Here is a 16,403-nt window from a genome sequence, read left to right on the forward strand (position 1 = left end):
AAAAACATACTACTAAGTTATACTGATCTAAACAACATGGTGCTGGTATAAAATCAGACACATAGACCAATGAAGCAAAAGTCTGACCATACAAGTAAACCCACACATATATGATCAAATGACCTTTTCATCAAAGGTGCTAAGAACATACTGGAGAAAGGATAGTCTTTCCAATAAATTGTGCTAGAAAAATCAGATATTTACATGGAAAGACTGAAACAAACTCCCTATCTTTCATGATTTAGAAATGTCAACCAAACATGGACTACAGATATATAAGACTAAAACTAATACATGAAAGCTACCAGATGACAGCATTAAGAAAAGATGCTCAGAACATTAGATTGAGCAAGAATTTCATTCTTTTAAAAGATCTCCCCCCTCCCCCGCAAAAAACCCACTACAGGAAACAAAGGCAGGAAGAGACAAATGTAATTACATAAAACTAAAATCCTCCAGCATAGCAAAGGAAACCATCCAGAATGAAGAGACAATCTTCAGGATGGAAGTAAATGTCTGCAAAGTATACATCTGATGAGGGGTGGTTAGCCAGAAAATATGAGGAACTAAACTAACTCAACAGAAAACAAAACAAAGAAAATCTGATTTTAAAATAGCAAATAGGGGCTGGGGAATGTAACTTAGTGAAAGAGTGCTTGCCTAGCATGCATGAAGCCCTGGGGTGGATTCCTCAGCACTACATAAACAGAAAAAGCCAGAAGTGGCAGTGTGGCTCAAGAGGTAGAGCGCTAGCCTTGAGCAAAAAGAAGCCATGGGGGCTGGGGATATAGCCTAGTGGCAAGAGTGCCTGCCTCGGATACACGAGGCCCTAGGTTCGATTCCCCAGCACCACATATACAGAAAACGGCCAGAAGCGGCGCTGTGGCTCAAGTGGCAGAGTGCTAGCCTTGAGCGGGAAGAAGCCAGGGACAGTGCTCAGGCCCTGAGTCCAAGGCCCAGGACTGGCCAAAAAAAAAAAAAAAAAAGAAGCCATGGACAGTGCTCAGGTCCTGATCCCAAGCCTCAGGACTGGCAAAAAAAAGAAAAAGAAAATAGCCAATAGACCTAAATGGACATTTCTCAAAGAAGAGTTAAGATTTTTGTTTGTTTGTTTTTGTCTTCTCTTTTTTGATACTAGGGAACAAACCCAGGAGTTTGTACTTGCAAGGCAAGTGCTTTGCCACTAAACTACATCCCAGTCCTGGGAAATGGTTTGTGTGTATGTAAACACATATACCCATACCAGTACTAGGACTTTAATTCAAGGCCTGGGCACTGTTCTCTATTGTTCCCCCCCCCCCCCCCCCCTTAGAGCTGACACTCTACCACATGGGCCACCTCTCTACCTCCTTCCACTTCTGGCTTTTTGTTGGTTAATTGGAGTTAAGAGTCTCATGGACCTTTCTGCCTAGATTAGGTCTGAACCATGATCCTTAAATCTCAGCCTCCTGGGCAGCTAGGATTACAGGCATGAGCCACCACTGCCTGGCTCATCTTAGTTTTAAAGTAGACTCTTACATCACATACCCAGCCAATGTTCCAGAAAGCTGCTTTATTCTTTGAGCACATTCCTTAGCCTTAAAGAAAAATATCCAAAGGCTCAAAATAGTAACTATAGTTGGGTTATCTAAAAATATCTTCCAGTCTCAAACAGGCAGTAAAACAATGAACAAGAAGACAGTGATCAAACTCTATGTAACCTTTCATCCTAGGTAACCTGGTTTATTTTTATTGGCACCATTTGTGTTTTGATTGATATAAAATTATATGAACAAAACTAGTTTAGTTACTTGTTACAAAACAGAGCCAGTGCTTTTGCAGACATGACAATGATTTGACAACATATAAAAGAACTCAGCAAATGTGGGAGTTTAATAGTTCTTACCCCCCTCCCCCAATCCTACGAGGACAGAGATATTCATATTCCTAGAAGAGGATACGTACTTAATAAATCTCAAGAAGAGTGGGGAAAGCTCCCTGGACCGCGGTTCTACTCTCTCTGGGAATTTTGCCAGAGCTCGCCAAAGCAAAAATCGAAAGTTGGTGTGGTCCAGTCTCTCCCGACAGTCAGTTTTCAATGCTAACTGCTGCTGGTAAAGAGCTCCAACATGCCCTTCCTGGGGCTGCTCCCAGTTTTCATCCCCAATGGACTGTTCCTCATCTCCGATATCCTTTTGCAGTTCTTTTTCTGCAAGAGACAAAAAAAGAGCTATCATTATCACCAGAGTGGACATTTCTTTCTAACACAAGGAAAACAAGCCACACCGCAAGGTTACTAAGGGTAACACCTATCTCCACTGTTTCCTGATTTCACACATAAGATTAGGGATTAAAAATCAGACACATTCTCATTCCCTCCTAGCCCTACCCCATTACATACCAGCACGTGTAGCTGCTTTATCTAGATGTTCATAGTAGACTTTCCAAAACTGCTTATTTTCCATTTCATGGGCATGAGAACTATGAGAAAAGGTAACAAAATAAGGGGTAAGGGAGAAGGATACAATTAAAATGCTAACTGATTAGCCCTCAAATGTGGACTTCAAATAACTCACACTTTTTGATGTTTCTTTCAAAATGCCTGTACTGCATCAATTATTTTTATACGCATAAACTTAAATAACGTAGAAGTATAAACTAAAAGTCCTCCGAAATTATTTCAATGTATACAGTAAGATACATACAATGTTTCAACTGTTAAAAAAAACAAAACTAGAGATCTTCCCTTTTTTTGACAAAGGAATCGTGGTGTTTATAAGTACTGCATACAACCGTGGTCTAAGTTACACCGAGGAGTATAACCTGGGTCATCACTTTGTACCATTTAAAGTGTAATTGCTTCAACCATTTAACCCACACTCACCTTATGAGTTCAATAACAGGATCCCACAGAGCACTGAAGTTGACATATAACATGCCTAACAAATAACGAAGTGGCACCTGCAATTATAAGAGACTTTCTTAGTGATGCATGATAAGCTTCAGGAGAAAAAACAGACAGGTGCTCTATCGCTCAAGACATGCCTCCAGCCCTTTCTGCTTTGGTGCTCTCTCTCCCTTCCTCCCTGTCCTCTCTCTCTCTCTCTCTCTCTCTCTCTGTAGTTGTATAAAGGAGTTGTCGGGACAATATATGGACACAATGCATCTTGATCAATGTCACCCCTTTCATGATTCTCCCCCACCTGTCCTAGCCCCACTCTGTCCCTGAATTTTCTTAATTTTGTAGGACTTACACTGAATTTTTATGATTGTATTCCTCCCTCATCCCCCATTGTTTTGATTATTTTTGAAACAGGGTCTCACTTTATGACTGGGTTAGCCTGGACCACAATCCCATTCATGCTTTCTATATAGCTGGGATGACAGGTATGTGACAATAGGCCCACATGAACTTTTTGCCCAGGCTGCCTCTGGAGCAGATAGGATTAGGTGCATCTGGCTTCTCAATCACCTTTTAAAATAACATTCATTATTATCAACAGTCCCCTATGCTAAGGTGTTATCAGATAGAATGGTGTAGGTACAGATTAGAGTATTAATTTTTTCTTTTGGCCAGTCCTGGGGCTTGACCTCAGGGCCTGAGCACTGTCCCTGGCTTCCCTTTGCTCAAGGCTACTACTCTTACCACTTGAGCCACAGAGCCACTTTTGGCTTTTTCTGTTGATGTGGTGCTGAGGAATCAAACCCAGGGCTTCATGCATGCTAGGCAAGCACTCTACCACTAAGTCACATTTCCAGCCCCAGTAGTAATTTCTTTTTCAAATAAATGTCATAAAAGATGATAATATCTGACACTGGTAAGAAAGAATTTCTCTGATTGAAAGTGGAATGCTTTCCTACGGTTTTGTTACCAAAGATGTTCACGATGTAACTTCTAGGGGTTTAAGCTAAAAACCTCTGGCAAAAAACATAGGATGTTCTGCAATAGTGAACAAATGCAGCAACTAGTATCATACTTTAAACCTCATATTGAGTCTTTCTACCTACTCAAACTCCCCTTCCTATAGGGTTGCTTTAGACAAAACAAACAAAAAACCCATCTGGGTGCTGGTGGCTCATGCTTGTAATCCTATCTACTCAGGAGGCTGAGATCAGAGGATCATAGTTTAAAGTCAGCCTAGGCAGGAAAGCCTCTAAGACTCTTAGTTCCAATTAACCAACAGAAATCTAGGAGTGGAGCTGTGGCTCAAAGTGGTAGAGTGCTAGCCTTATGCAAAAGAACTCAGGGACAGCGTCCAAGCCCTGAGTTCAAGCCCCAGAACTAAAAAAAAAAAAAAAAAAACCAGGGGCTGGGGATATAGCCTAGTGGCAAGAGTGCCTGCCTCGGATACACGAGGCCCTAGGTTCGATTCCCCAGCACCACATATGCAGAAAACGGCCAGAAGCGGCGCTGTGGCTCAAGTGGCAGAGTGCTAGCCTTGAGCGGGAAGAAGCCAGGGACAGTGCTCAGGCCCTGAGTCCAAGGCCCAGGACTGGCCCAAAAAAAAAAAAAAAAAAAACCTATCCTGTTTTGAAGTTATTTTGTCATAAAAACATATTTTAATGACAATTTTAATTTCTTGTCCCCAATCCTGGGAAATCTATGAAGGCAGAGACTAGTATTTATTTGTGGGTTGTAAGGCTTGAACTCATAGCCTAGGCGCAGTCCCTGAGCCTCTTTATGCTCAAGGCTAGTCCTCTACCACTTAAGCCACAGGGACACTTCCAGTTTCCAAGTGCTTAACTGGAGATAAGAGTCTCACAGAGACTTTTCTGCCCCAGCTGGCTTTGAACCATGTTGCTCAGATTTCAGCCTCCTGAGTAGCTAGGATTACAGGTGTGAACCACTGCTGTTTCTATGAAGACTGATTTGTTTTTTCTTTGTATCACAATCACCACGTCATACATAGTCAATGTTTGCTGAAAAGATTAACTTTGGAGTAGGGCATGATGCTACAATCCCAGTACTCTAACATTACAGGCTCATGTTTATTAACCTAGCTACTTGATAGGCTGAGATTAGAATTATGGTTACAGGCAGCCCAGGAAAAAAGTTCACAAGACTTATCTGAAGCAACAGTTGGGTATGGAGGAGCACAGCATGCCTGTCATCCTAGATACATGGGAGGCTAGCTAGATCAGGAGGACCACAGTTTGACCAGGAAGTTTTTGAGACACCATCTCAAAAGAAAAAGCTAAGCATGAAACTATGTGCCTATTGTCTTAGAGTAAAATAGAAGGATTTGAGGTCTACGTCAATTTGGGTAAACATGTGACCATATTTCAAAAATGACCGAGGAAAAGAAAGCTAGAGTTGTAACAACTGATGAAGGGTTATCTAGCAAGCACACAGTCTTGAGTTCAAACCCCAAAAGAGTCCGCAAATAGAATGGCTAGATAGATGGATGGAGTAAAGGAACTCTTTTAGTGTATTTCTGCAGCAAAGAATGAAAACAAAGGAAGCAGCAGGAGCAGCAAACAGAGCACTCCCCAGAACACTGCTTTACCTCCTGTAAGGGTCCATGAGGAAGAGCAGTCTGCACCATATCATGCCTCAGTTTCCGCAAGTGCAGGAGCTTCTCCCTGTAATCACTCACAGTTGCTTGAACAAGTTCTGCCTGGCGTAATATAGTGAAGGCTGACTGGCGCTCCGACAGACCGTCACCATCACCCTGCACAAACAGAGCCCGGAGGCAGGACAATAGCATGACTCTCCACAAAGAATATAGGACTTCTTGTTTTAAATTCATTTTTTTCCCACAACACTCATTTTTTATGTTGGTGGTGGTAGTCATGGGGCTTGAACTCAGGGCCTGGGTGTTGTCCTTGAGATTTTTCACTCAAGGCTAGCAATCTACCACTCTGAGCCAAGCACCACTTCCGGTTTTCTGGTGGTTAATTAGAGATAAAAGTCTCATGGATTTCTCTGTCCTGATTTCCCTGACCTGGATGGCTTTGAACCACAATCCTCAGATCTCAGTCTTCTGAATCACGAGGATTACAGGTGTGAGAGTCACTGGCACCTGGCTACATTATTTACTTTTTGGTAGATAACTTAGATTTCAGTGCTCAGCACAGAAATAAAAAGTAAGCAGAAATGTTCAGTGATTCAAAATGACTGGCAACATTAATAACATAAAAATGCATATACACTATGACTTATGAGTTCTACAAACAGTAGCTTACATTATGGAACTAATTCCCTACATGAAGTATGGAAGAAGGCTGATGAAAAACTGACTACCTATCCACTAACAGGAAATTGGCAAAGATATTTTTAAAATTAAAAGCAATTTTTTTTTTCCCCTAGTCCTGGGCATAGGCACTGTCCCAGAGCCTCCTTGTGCTCAAGGCTAGTGCTCTATCACAGTGCTACTTCCAGCTTTTTCTTAGTAGTTTATTGGAGACCATAGTTTTATGGACATCTCTTCCTGGCTGGCTTCAAATTGCAATCCTCAGATCTCAGCCTCCTGAGTAGCTAGGATTACAGGCATAAGCAACCAGTGCCTGGCATATTTAACTGGTACAGAATTTTTAACTTTGGTATAACACTTCATAGGAAATGAGGTATGCCCAGAGAAAGTGGTACAGAAAAGTCCCATAACATCTGTACACACATACACATACCCACACAGACACACAATTGTAAAAAAAATTATGTACGGGCTGGGGATATGGCCTAGTGGCAAGAGTGCCTGCCTTGTATACATGAGGCCCTGGGTTCAATTCCCCAGCACCACATATAAAGAAAATGGCCAGAAGTGGCGCTAAGGCTCAAGTGCTAGCCTTGAGCAAAAGGAAGCCAGGGACAGTGCTCAGGCCCTGAGTCCAAGCACCAGGACTGGCCCCCTCCCCCCCAAAAAAATTATGTACTAATTATCTGTAGGATTTTTTGTGTGTGTGTGCTAATTCTGGAGCTTGAACCAGGGCCTAGGTACTGTCCTTATTGTTCAAGGGCAGAGCTCTGCCACTTGAGCCACAGTTCCACTTGTGGCTTTTTGCTGGTTAAACTGGAAATAAAAAGTCTCAGAGACTTTCCTGCCTGATCTGGTTTTGAACTGCAATCCTCAGATCTGTTTCCTGAGTAGCTAGAATAACATGTGTGAGCCACTAGCATCCAGGTTATCTGAAGATTTGTGGTGTTATTGTTGTAAGTAGTAACAATTCAAAAATCTATTAATTTTTATGCTATTTATAGGTGCTCTAGTTTTTTGGAAAAGGTATACTTTTAGAAATTAAATTTTATCTTTAAAAAGTGATTCAAACAGTTAAATTACCTCCATCAATACCGGAAGCTGAATGTCAAAATGGTTCAAGATCCTTATTGTCAAAAGCCGAATCTAGACAAAGCAAATGATAATACTGTAAACTACAAGGTTTAGATGAAAGAAGAAATTTATTTTTAAAAAGGGTAACATTTGAAGAGAGAACATATGCCTATTCCTTACTCATATCCAACACCAACCAACACCTATCAAACAGTACATAGGTTCATGATCAGACTAGACTGACAGGTAAGGCTGCCCAATCACCATACTGTTTCTTTGGACTGTGACACTGTCAGTATCTCTAAAGATGTGCAAGGAACTGATTGGACCTATAGTTCAATTGAGATCAGTGCTTTTCTTCTCTATTTTCATACCCTTGAATGAGCAGCAGAATCACTGAGAGGGATTCTAACCCTACTGAATGAGAATCTGGAAAGAGGGACTCAGAATTTATCATGTTATTAATCTCCCTAACCAATTCTGCAAAAACCAGTTTCATTTCTGCTTTAGGCATCATCATCCCACAGCAGCACTTTTCCCCTCCCTTCCCCACATTTCTCACCCCCCTTCCCCTCCCCCTCCCCCTCCTCCTCTGCCCCCCCCCCCCAGTACTGATGATTAAATGCATGGCAACCCACTTGTTCCGCAAGCACTCCACCACTTAAGCTACACTTCTGGACTCCTTTGGCTTATTTGTTTTTTTTTTTTTTTGGCCAGTCCTGGGCCTTGGACTCCGGGCCTGAGCACTGTCCCTGGCTTCTTCCCGCTCAAGGCTAGCACTCTGCCACTTGAGCCACAGCGCCGCTTCTGGCCGTTTTCTGTATATGTGGTGCTGGGGAATCGAACCTAGGGCCTCGTGTATCCGAGGCAGGCACTCTTGCCACTAGGCTATATCCCCAGCCCCATGGCTTATTTGTTTTTGAGACAGAGTGCTGTCACCTTTCTGCCTGTGCCAGTAGTACATTCTGATTCAGTTCTGATGACTAGTAGCAGTCATACAGAAAAAAGGAAAACAGTATTACCTTGGATACTCCGGTTGAAATGTTTGTTTGTAATTTAGGAAATAATTCCATTAAAGCTTCCTCAGAAAGTGGTCCTTTACAGCCACAGAAGGATAATCTCTGATAATAGAGATCAGCCAACAGTAGCACCGATGGTTCTGAAGGAAATGTTCTGCAATGAGATATTTAAGATTCATCATACCACACACTTCCATGTTTTTAGACCATAATATATACTATAGAAAATCATTGCTGATGAAGGACATGTGGAAGGTTGCAGGAAGCTTGCAGATGAAGAGGCCTAGCAACCCTGAGTGACATGTTCAAACACACAACTCACTATGTGTAAAGGAGAGGTGGGAATAGAATTTGAACTTCACTTGCAATGCTGCCTCTCCAATCCACAACTGCCAACAACTGCCAGATAATAAGTAATATTTGTTGTTTGCTGCATGCCAGGTCCTGAGCTAATAAAGGAAGCAGGGCAGCCCAGATGCAAGCCCAGGCCCGTGACACATCAGCAGCCTAGCCCTGGAGAATCTGTTTAGACTCTGTGCCATCTTAGTTTAACAACTATTTTCTGAGTGCCTACTATGTGGCCTAGATACTATAGATGTAACAGCAAACAAGACAAATGTTCCCACTTTCCAGAAATTTATGGAAGGTAAGCAATAAATAAACAAATAATGACAGTGATGAGTGCTGTAGAGAAAACCAATCAGGTGGAGGCGGTGAGAAATCAATGTGGAGGGGATGGGCAGCAAAGGCTGCAGTGAAGTATCACCAATAGAGGGAGCAGAGGGAGAGGGAGTACAGTGGAACACCATCTGACATAAGGGCAGTCGTGGAAAGCAGAGACTGAAAGAAGTAAAAAGGTGAGCTAAAAGAGTATTTGGAAGAAAAGCACAGTAGATAGAGGGAATAGAAAAGACAAGTTGAAGCCTGAGGTATGTTTGTCTCCTGAAAGAAAACGATCGATCTGGAACTGAGTTATCAAGAAACAGTGGCTAAAGATGTCAGAAGTAGGCAGGTGTTGGGCGGTCCAGAGCCCAGAGGAACTCAGCAAGGACTCTGATTTTATTCCCAGTAAGGACACAGGATAGATACCGCTGAAGCAGTTTCTCAACAGTGTTGGCACTGCTAGTATCTGGGGCCAGAACTCTGCTGGGGGCTACCTTTGCATTGTATGTTGCTTAGCAGAATCCCTAGCTTCTACCCACTATATACCAGCAACAGCCTCTCCTCCATACTCTGGAAGTAACAACTAGAACAGACCTCCAGAAGTGCTCCTGGCTGAGAAGCACTGTACTAGCTGTAGGCAGTGGAGTAGATGGATCACCAGCTGCTGATATAGCTCAGAGAACACAGGAAAAGGGTGGACAAAAGGAGACTCATAAAGAGGGCATGGCAATAATCCAGACAAGAGATAGTAGGTGAAGCCAGGGCCCTATTTTGAAACTTTAGTTCCCTCATCTATAATGCTAATAGTACCTTGTACCTCATGGGGCTGTAACGATTAAATTAAATAATATATGCAAAGTACACAGAACAGTGATGGGAATATAATTAGGACACAATAAGTACAATTCATTTATTATTACTGAGTGTACTATGTAATTCAGTTTCACTACTTAAGATTTTTTTTTTAACTAGCCCGTTTGAGAGATAATGAAGTAACTCATTTAAGTCGACACAACCAAAGTGTTTAAGATAATATCAGATCCAGGCCACCTATGAAACCTAGATGCTTGCCCAGTACATTAGCACATTACAGAGCAGGGTCCTGCATTTGCAGTGAAAGTTTACACTCTGCCCTCAAGAACAGATCCGCTACTAATGGGCCCCTGGAGCTAACTGCTACCTTAGCCTTCCCCAGAGGGGAAGGATGGACAAAAGGATGAAAAGTTTAAATAATCAAGAAAGGGAAATATGCTATAGGGTAAACAGGATAAAGTAAGAAAAATCTCCTCCCCCAGGAAATTCACTTAAATCAATTTAACCATGGAGAGAGAAATGCCAAGCTCACCCAGATATGGAAATGTAAAGAGATTCTAGATTATTGCTATTGGTCTCCTAACTTGTCTCCTGTACTCCCCTATAGACTCCCAATATAGTAGTCCAAGAGATCCTGGGTAAGCCTATGTCTCAAATGGGACCCTCATTTTGCCCCAGAGAGCACACTGGTCTGACATCCTCATGGCTCACTCCCTAGTTGCTTTCAGGTTTTGGCTTAGATGCCCCTAGGTGAGGTGTTCTCATAGAACCATGACTGTTCCTAATGCCTGTAGACTCTTTACCTCTAGGCCTTGGTTTCATTTCCTTCATGGAACTTAGAACAATGTAATGGCCTATGTATTTTCCTTATCTACTCTACTCAGTGTCTTCTTTTTAGAACAATAGCCCCACAGACACTGTGAATTTTATCGGTGTCACTGCTTTCCAAGGCCTAAAACAGGACCCCAATACATGGGAAAAGCAAACAGGTGCTGCCTGAATAAAATGACTGGGCAAATCTGCACTAAGAAGCCTGGAAATAAAACAGACTAGACTCCAAAATAAGCAAATTACTTTACCAAAAAAACAAAGGCTTGTGGGGCACTGGCAGTGGCTCACACCTTTAATTCTAGCTACACAGAGGCTGAGATCTGAGGATTACAGAAAAGTCCATGAGACTCATCTCTAATTAAGCAACAAAAAGTTGGAAGTGGAGCTCAAGTGGTAGAGCACTAGGCCTGAGCAAAAACTCAGGGACAGCACTAAGGCCTTGAGATTAATCCCTAGGACAGGCACAAAAATTGGGGGGGAAGGGGGGGAGCGGGTACGAGAGTAAAGGCCTGTTTTTAGAAAGGTCAGATTATTATATTCCCAATAATGGTCCTATGTACCACCAAAACCACTGGATGGCTAAATTAAACAAAGTAATAAACTGAATTGTGTGAGTATCAAGCTAAAAGATCACAGATACAATCTACTCCTTTACAAAGATGACTCTATTTGAAGACTGTATCAAAATACATACTTATTTCTATCAGAGGATCTAAATCAATATTAAGTTTCACTATGTGATTCAACTCAAGTATAAAATAGATCAGCAGGATTTTTATTAGGTACATTAGTTCACAAAAACAGAGGCACTTGATGTCTTGTTTACTACTAAGCCACATGGAAAAACCATTTACTTACAATACCAAATTCTTTACACGTTCCACAGGAACCAAGTGAAGTAGTTCAGAAGACTCTTCCAAACTCAGCAGAGTATTTACAGCTTGACAAAGAACAAAGAAGCTTCCTAATGGCAGGAAGAATCACATGATGTATTTATTTCTTTGATACCACTATTAAACATCGTTTATCCAATCCATGATACTTACAGAAAGTTTTCAAGAGAATTTGTGTTGTTTAAAGAAATAGCTGCCAAATGTCTGACAGAAAAAAGAAGTTTCCCAGTCCTATGTTTTATCTTTCTTTAGATGAAGCATTTCTCATCCAAAAATCTGAAGTGTGAAATGTTTTGAGTAGTGTTATAATGCTCACAAAGTTTTAGATTTTGGGAATATTTCTGATTCCAGATTTCTAGATTAGGATTTTCAACTAGTGAAGTGTATGCAAGTTTTCCAAAGAAGTCTGAATTCTTACATGCTTCTTGTCCCAAGACTTTAGGGCATCTCAACTTGAATTATGTTTCTGCCCACCAGCCTACAATTACAACTAGAATAAACAAGAACTTCTGATAAGTGTAATTGAATTATAAAATTTATGTTGACATTATTCCCCAATTCATAAGTCACATCTCCAATAGCCACTACTATTAATTAGTATACATATAATTAGTAAGAATTAAGCACTCATTTAATCTCTAGTCCAAGGCTCACCAAACTAAGGTAGCCTGGTTCTAATATTTTGTTGTTGCTGTGCTTTTCTTTTTTGGTACTGGGGATCAAACCCAAGACATTACATTTGCCAGGCAAGTGCTTTGCCACTGAGCCCTAGCCCACTCTAATTTTTTTTTGAGACTAGGTTCCCTATGTCTTTGAAGTTGGCCTTAAACACTTGATCCTAACTGTGCCTCTCCATTATTAGGACTATAGGCCTGTTCTACCATGCTACGATGACCTGAAAGTTAAGAATGCTTTTTGTTTTTTTTTTTTTTGGCCATTCCCGGGGTTTGGGACTCAGGGCCTGAGCACTGTCCCTGGCTTCTTTTTGTTCAAGGCTAGCACTCTACCTCTTGAGCCACAGCGCCACTTCCGGATTTTTCTGTTTATGTGGTACTGAGGAATCAAACCACAAAGACATACTAGTCTAGGCTAAACTGTTCTAAACTAAACCAGTGCCATCTAATAGAATTTTCTGCGATGGTAAAAATCCTCATGCTGAAATATAGCCAATACTGTAGCAAAAGTCACACATGGCCACTGAACACTTAAAATGTGGCAATCTAACTTTATTCTGTTGGCTTTAGACCTAACAGAATGAAGCACATTAACATTTAGGTGAATGAAAGACTGCTATATATGTGCTAGAAGAAAACACTGTGCTAAGATAAAGCAAAGTATTTGCATTTAGGTTGGTGTGCATAAGGCAGCCTGATTCCGCCTGGAAGAAAGGAAGACCCTGGAGGTACTGTGCTTGAGTTGGGCTGTCTGCAGCTGGACATGAGTTAGTATTCCAGAAATCACTAAATAACAAAGACATAGAAGGTACCCAGGTAGAGGGAACATGTGTGCAAGGTGGGTGAGGGAGATGGCTGGGGCTCAGAATGAATGATCTTAACACCAGGGCGTGCTGCTGACTATTAGACTTTCCTTCTGTCCAGGCTACCCTGACTGAATCACCACATTATGAGCTACCAGGAAAACAGGCCTAGCTTATTATTCTCTTTTGTTTTCTTTACTATATTTCTCACGAAGGAGTTATATCAGGACATAACGCCAGTATTCTTTAACAATAATACTATTCTCTGGTATTATGTGTGTTTACAGTGACTCTGGGTGTGTCTGAAAAGATAGTGAACAAGCAATGATTGAAACTGACCTTTCCCAAAGGTCCCTCTGTCAATAGTCACGAAGAGCGACTCTATGAGACATGCCACTAGAGGTATCACCTTCTCCTTCTCAAGTGGTCTGTCCAAGAAATGAGGAGAAAAGGAGTAAGTTCACATTGCCACTCAAAGGCTTTGTCACAGAAGCTATTTTCATCAAGACATTCAGTATTTCTTTGAAGAGTAAACATAGTTTATTTCTTACCTAATGTGAGGTAATACTATAAGAGTTGCCCAAGACTGTGAGAAGTAAGTCGTATCTTTACTGGGGGGGAGCTGAATTACAGTTAAGAGATGGTCCAGTACTGAGTACTGTTTCTTTGTTCTTTCAGACCTAGTCTTCTTTTGCCTTAAATAGGACCTGAAAAATGAAAAAATGAACATATGTTTAAAATAGGAGAGAGTACAATTGCTCTTGATCTCTGAAGTCTGAAATGAGATTGGCTCCTTCCTACCATGCAGCCTCAGAGGAGGAAGGAATTGTGGTGGCTGAACACAATTAACTGTGAGTCATGAACTGACAAACACATGGATGGGCTCTGCTTCCTTCTATTTCTACTTGTGTTTGCTACATAACTTAAACCAAGCCTTTCCAGTTTGGGCATTACCTCTCCCTCTCTCTGTCTTCCTGTTAGACATTTAAGAACTGGACAGATAATTCACATTGTCTCTGACACAAATTTTATCACTTCTAAACTTTAGACTAATGTCCTGAAGTTACTGGAGTGAAGGTGATAAATACCACTGAAATAATTATGATTTAGAAGTTGTTTAGCCTGACAAATGGTTTCATGATACCTTCTGACATGACACTGACATGAGGTATTTGTTACACTGTGCCATTCTTATAGGCTCTTTTATCCTTGCCAGTGCACTATGCCTCAGAACTCTCTGTAAGACAGAAATCTCATTGTGGAAAAGCCATAGAAACAATAAGACTTTATAATTTGTTCCTGTGTCCAATTTGGTAGCTAATTATACAATAGAAGCAACATGGAGTTTGACGCTTAAACCCTTTTTTTGTTACTAAATTTAATCAAAATGTCCTATTCTCTTTTGTTTCATACTTATCAGGACACTAAATGTTTGGAAATGATTAAGTTAATATAAATGTCAATTCCTTAAAGTCACATTTTGAAGTACAGTCTTCTAAGCAGTAATCATGAGTACAGCCTGTAAATATCTTATACAACAGGATGCTTAAAAAAAAATAAAATAGAAGGTAGCAGTGAGTCATTAGTTGCTATGTTATTCCATGGATCCATCAGACCTTCCAATGAGCTCTTTCAATAGTCCATATTCCCTTCCTCACCCTAGAAGACCCTCGAAGAACCTCACCCCCACCTTCCTCAGAGACTTTCTATTTCTGAAAGATGCTGAGCTTCCTCCCATTCCAGAGTTTCTGAAGTTACTCTTCACTCTACCTAGAAAGTCTTCCACCAGATCTTTGCAAGGATCAACCCTTCCCCCCAAGAATGTAATCTCCCACCTTAAGAAATATTGCTGTACCTAGTGTTCCAGGCAGTCCCTGATAGCATAAAATAGCTGTCAAATGACAGGACAAATTTACTTCTAAAAGACATTTCCTGGGGCTGGGAATATGGCTTAGTGGCAGGGTGCTCGCCTTGCATGCATGACGCCCTGGGTTTGATTCCTCCGCATCACATAAACAGAAAAAGTCGGAACTGGAGCTATAGCTCAAGTGGTACAGTGCTAGCCTTGAGCAAAAAGGAAGCCAAAGACAGTTTTCAGGCCCTGAGTCCAAGCCCCAGAACTGGCAAAAAAAAAAAAAAAAAAAAAGACATTTCCACTTAGTTATCTCTTCTTGTAAAAAATTTGCAAGATAGGTAGATGGAATTAAGAATATTACATTATTTGAAACAAGATTTTGATACAGTGTCCCAATATGTATCAAACTTCTGCTATAGTCCAGTCCTGATTCTACTTCCCTCCCAAGTGCTGGGAGTCTAGGCTTGTACACATGATATTAATTACAAAAAAAATCTTCACAGAGGGAATGAGGACAAAAGTGAGCATTCACACACAGGGGGATCTTCTTCCTTTTTTCTTTTTTTTTTCTTTGTCAGTAGTGGAGCTTGAAATTGGGTCCTGGGTGCTATGTCAGTGCTCCTTTGCTCAAGGCTAGCTAGCACTCTACAACTTTGAGGCACAGATCCACTTCCGGCTTTCTGCTGGTTAACTGGAGATAAGAGTCTCATGGCAACTTTTGTGCTCCGGCTGGCTTTGACCTATGGTCCTTAGATCTCAGCCTCCTGAGTAGCTAGGATTATAGGTATGAGCCACCAGCACCTGGCTACAGAGATGTTTTCTCAGAGGATAAGACACAGAAATTGTGGCACTTACTGGGTTGATGCATCTAAATTTATTGCTTGATTTTATCATCCACCTTCCCAAGGATGAGCAGCAAGGTCTGATGCAGTGAGAGGCGTGCCATTCAGTGTCACCAGCACCTTGGCTCTACCTCATTGAAGCCATCCACCAAGGCAGCTTTACCACCATTCCACAGAACCCAGAGTTTTGGCCACATAAAGGAATGTGCTTGTTGAAGATTGGCAGATTGCAAAATCAAGACAGAAGGCTCAAGAGAATAAGGAGTTATTCATTATCAGAGCCCAGTCACTTAAAATAGCAACAAGAATGCTGGCATATTTTCATAAAGAAGCTACTCTGGTGGTCTGAAGCAGAATCTCATGTGATCTCCAAGAATTACAATCTCAGAGTCAATGGCTGTGTAGCTGTGGGGATGCTAACTTTCACCTCAGGAGACGCTGAGCGGCTTCACAAACTCAAGAAGCAGTCACTTGTCACACTCACTTTTCCTATTCAGCATTCTCCCAGCCAAGCGCAAATACAGAAACAGGTCTAACTCATCAAAAAGATTATAAAAGAAGTGCATATGCGCAAGGAAATGAGGAAGTGGCGCTATGGCTCCAAGCTAAAAAGTGTTAGCTTTGATCAGAAAAAGCTCAAAAACCATGCCTAGGCCCTGAGTTCAAGACCTACAACTGACAAAAAAAACAGTAAAAATGTATTCTGCCAGGTGCTGGTGGCTCATGCCTGTCATCCTAGGTAATCAGGAGGCTGAGATCTGAG

General features: G+C 41.4%; 1 protein-coding gene across 1 annotated transcript in view; it reads right to left on the reverse strand.

Moving 5' to 3' along the window:
• Utp20 (UTP20 small subunit processome component) overlaps positions 1-16,403 on the reverse strand; it is a 95,458-nt gene that overhangs the window by 61,622 nt on the left and 17,433 nt on the right. Inside the window, exons 13-21 of the mRNA XM_048357365.1 lie at positions 13,495-13,650; positions 13,283-13,371; positions 11,432-11,537; positions 8,270-8,420; positions 7,257-7,319; positions 5,487-5,651; positions 2,864-2,940; positions 2,381-2,460; positions 1,945-2,188 (exon numbers count right to left, since the gene is read on the reverse strand). Of these exons, the coding sequence (XP_048213322.1) occupies positions 1,945-2,188; positions 2,381-2,460; positions 2,864-2,940; positions 5,487-5,651; positions 7,257-7,319; positions 8,270-8,420; positions 11,432-11,537; positions 13,283-13,371; positions 13,495-13,650 (1,131 nt within the window). The remainder of the gene's footprint in view (positions 1-1,944; positions 2,189-2,380; positions 2,461-2,863; positions 2,941-5,486; positions 5,652-7,256; positions 7,320-8,269; positions 8,421-11,431; positions 11,538-13,282; positions 13,372-13,494; positions 13,651-16,403) is intronic.

Source organism: Perognathus longimembris, chromosome 1 (assembly GCF_023159225.1).
Source record: "Perognathus longimembris pacificus isolate PPM17 chromosome 1, ASM2315922v1, whole genome shotgun sequence".
Taxonomy (NCBI): Eukaryota; Metazoa; Chordata; class Mammalia; order Rodentia; family Heteromyidae; genus Perognathus; species Perognathus longimembris.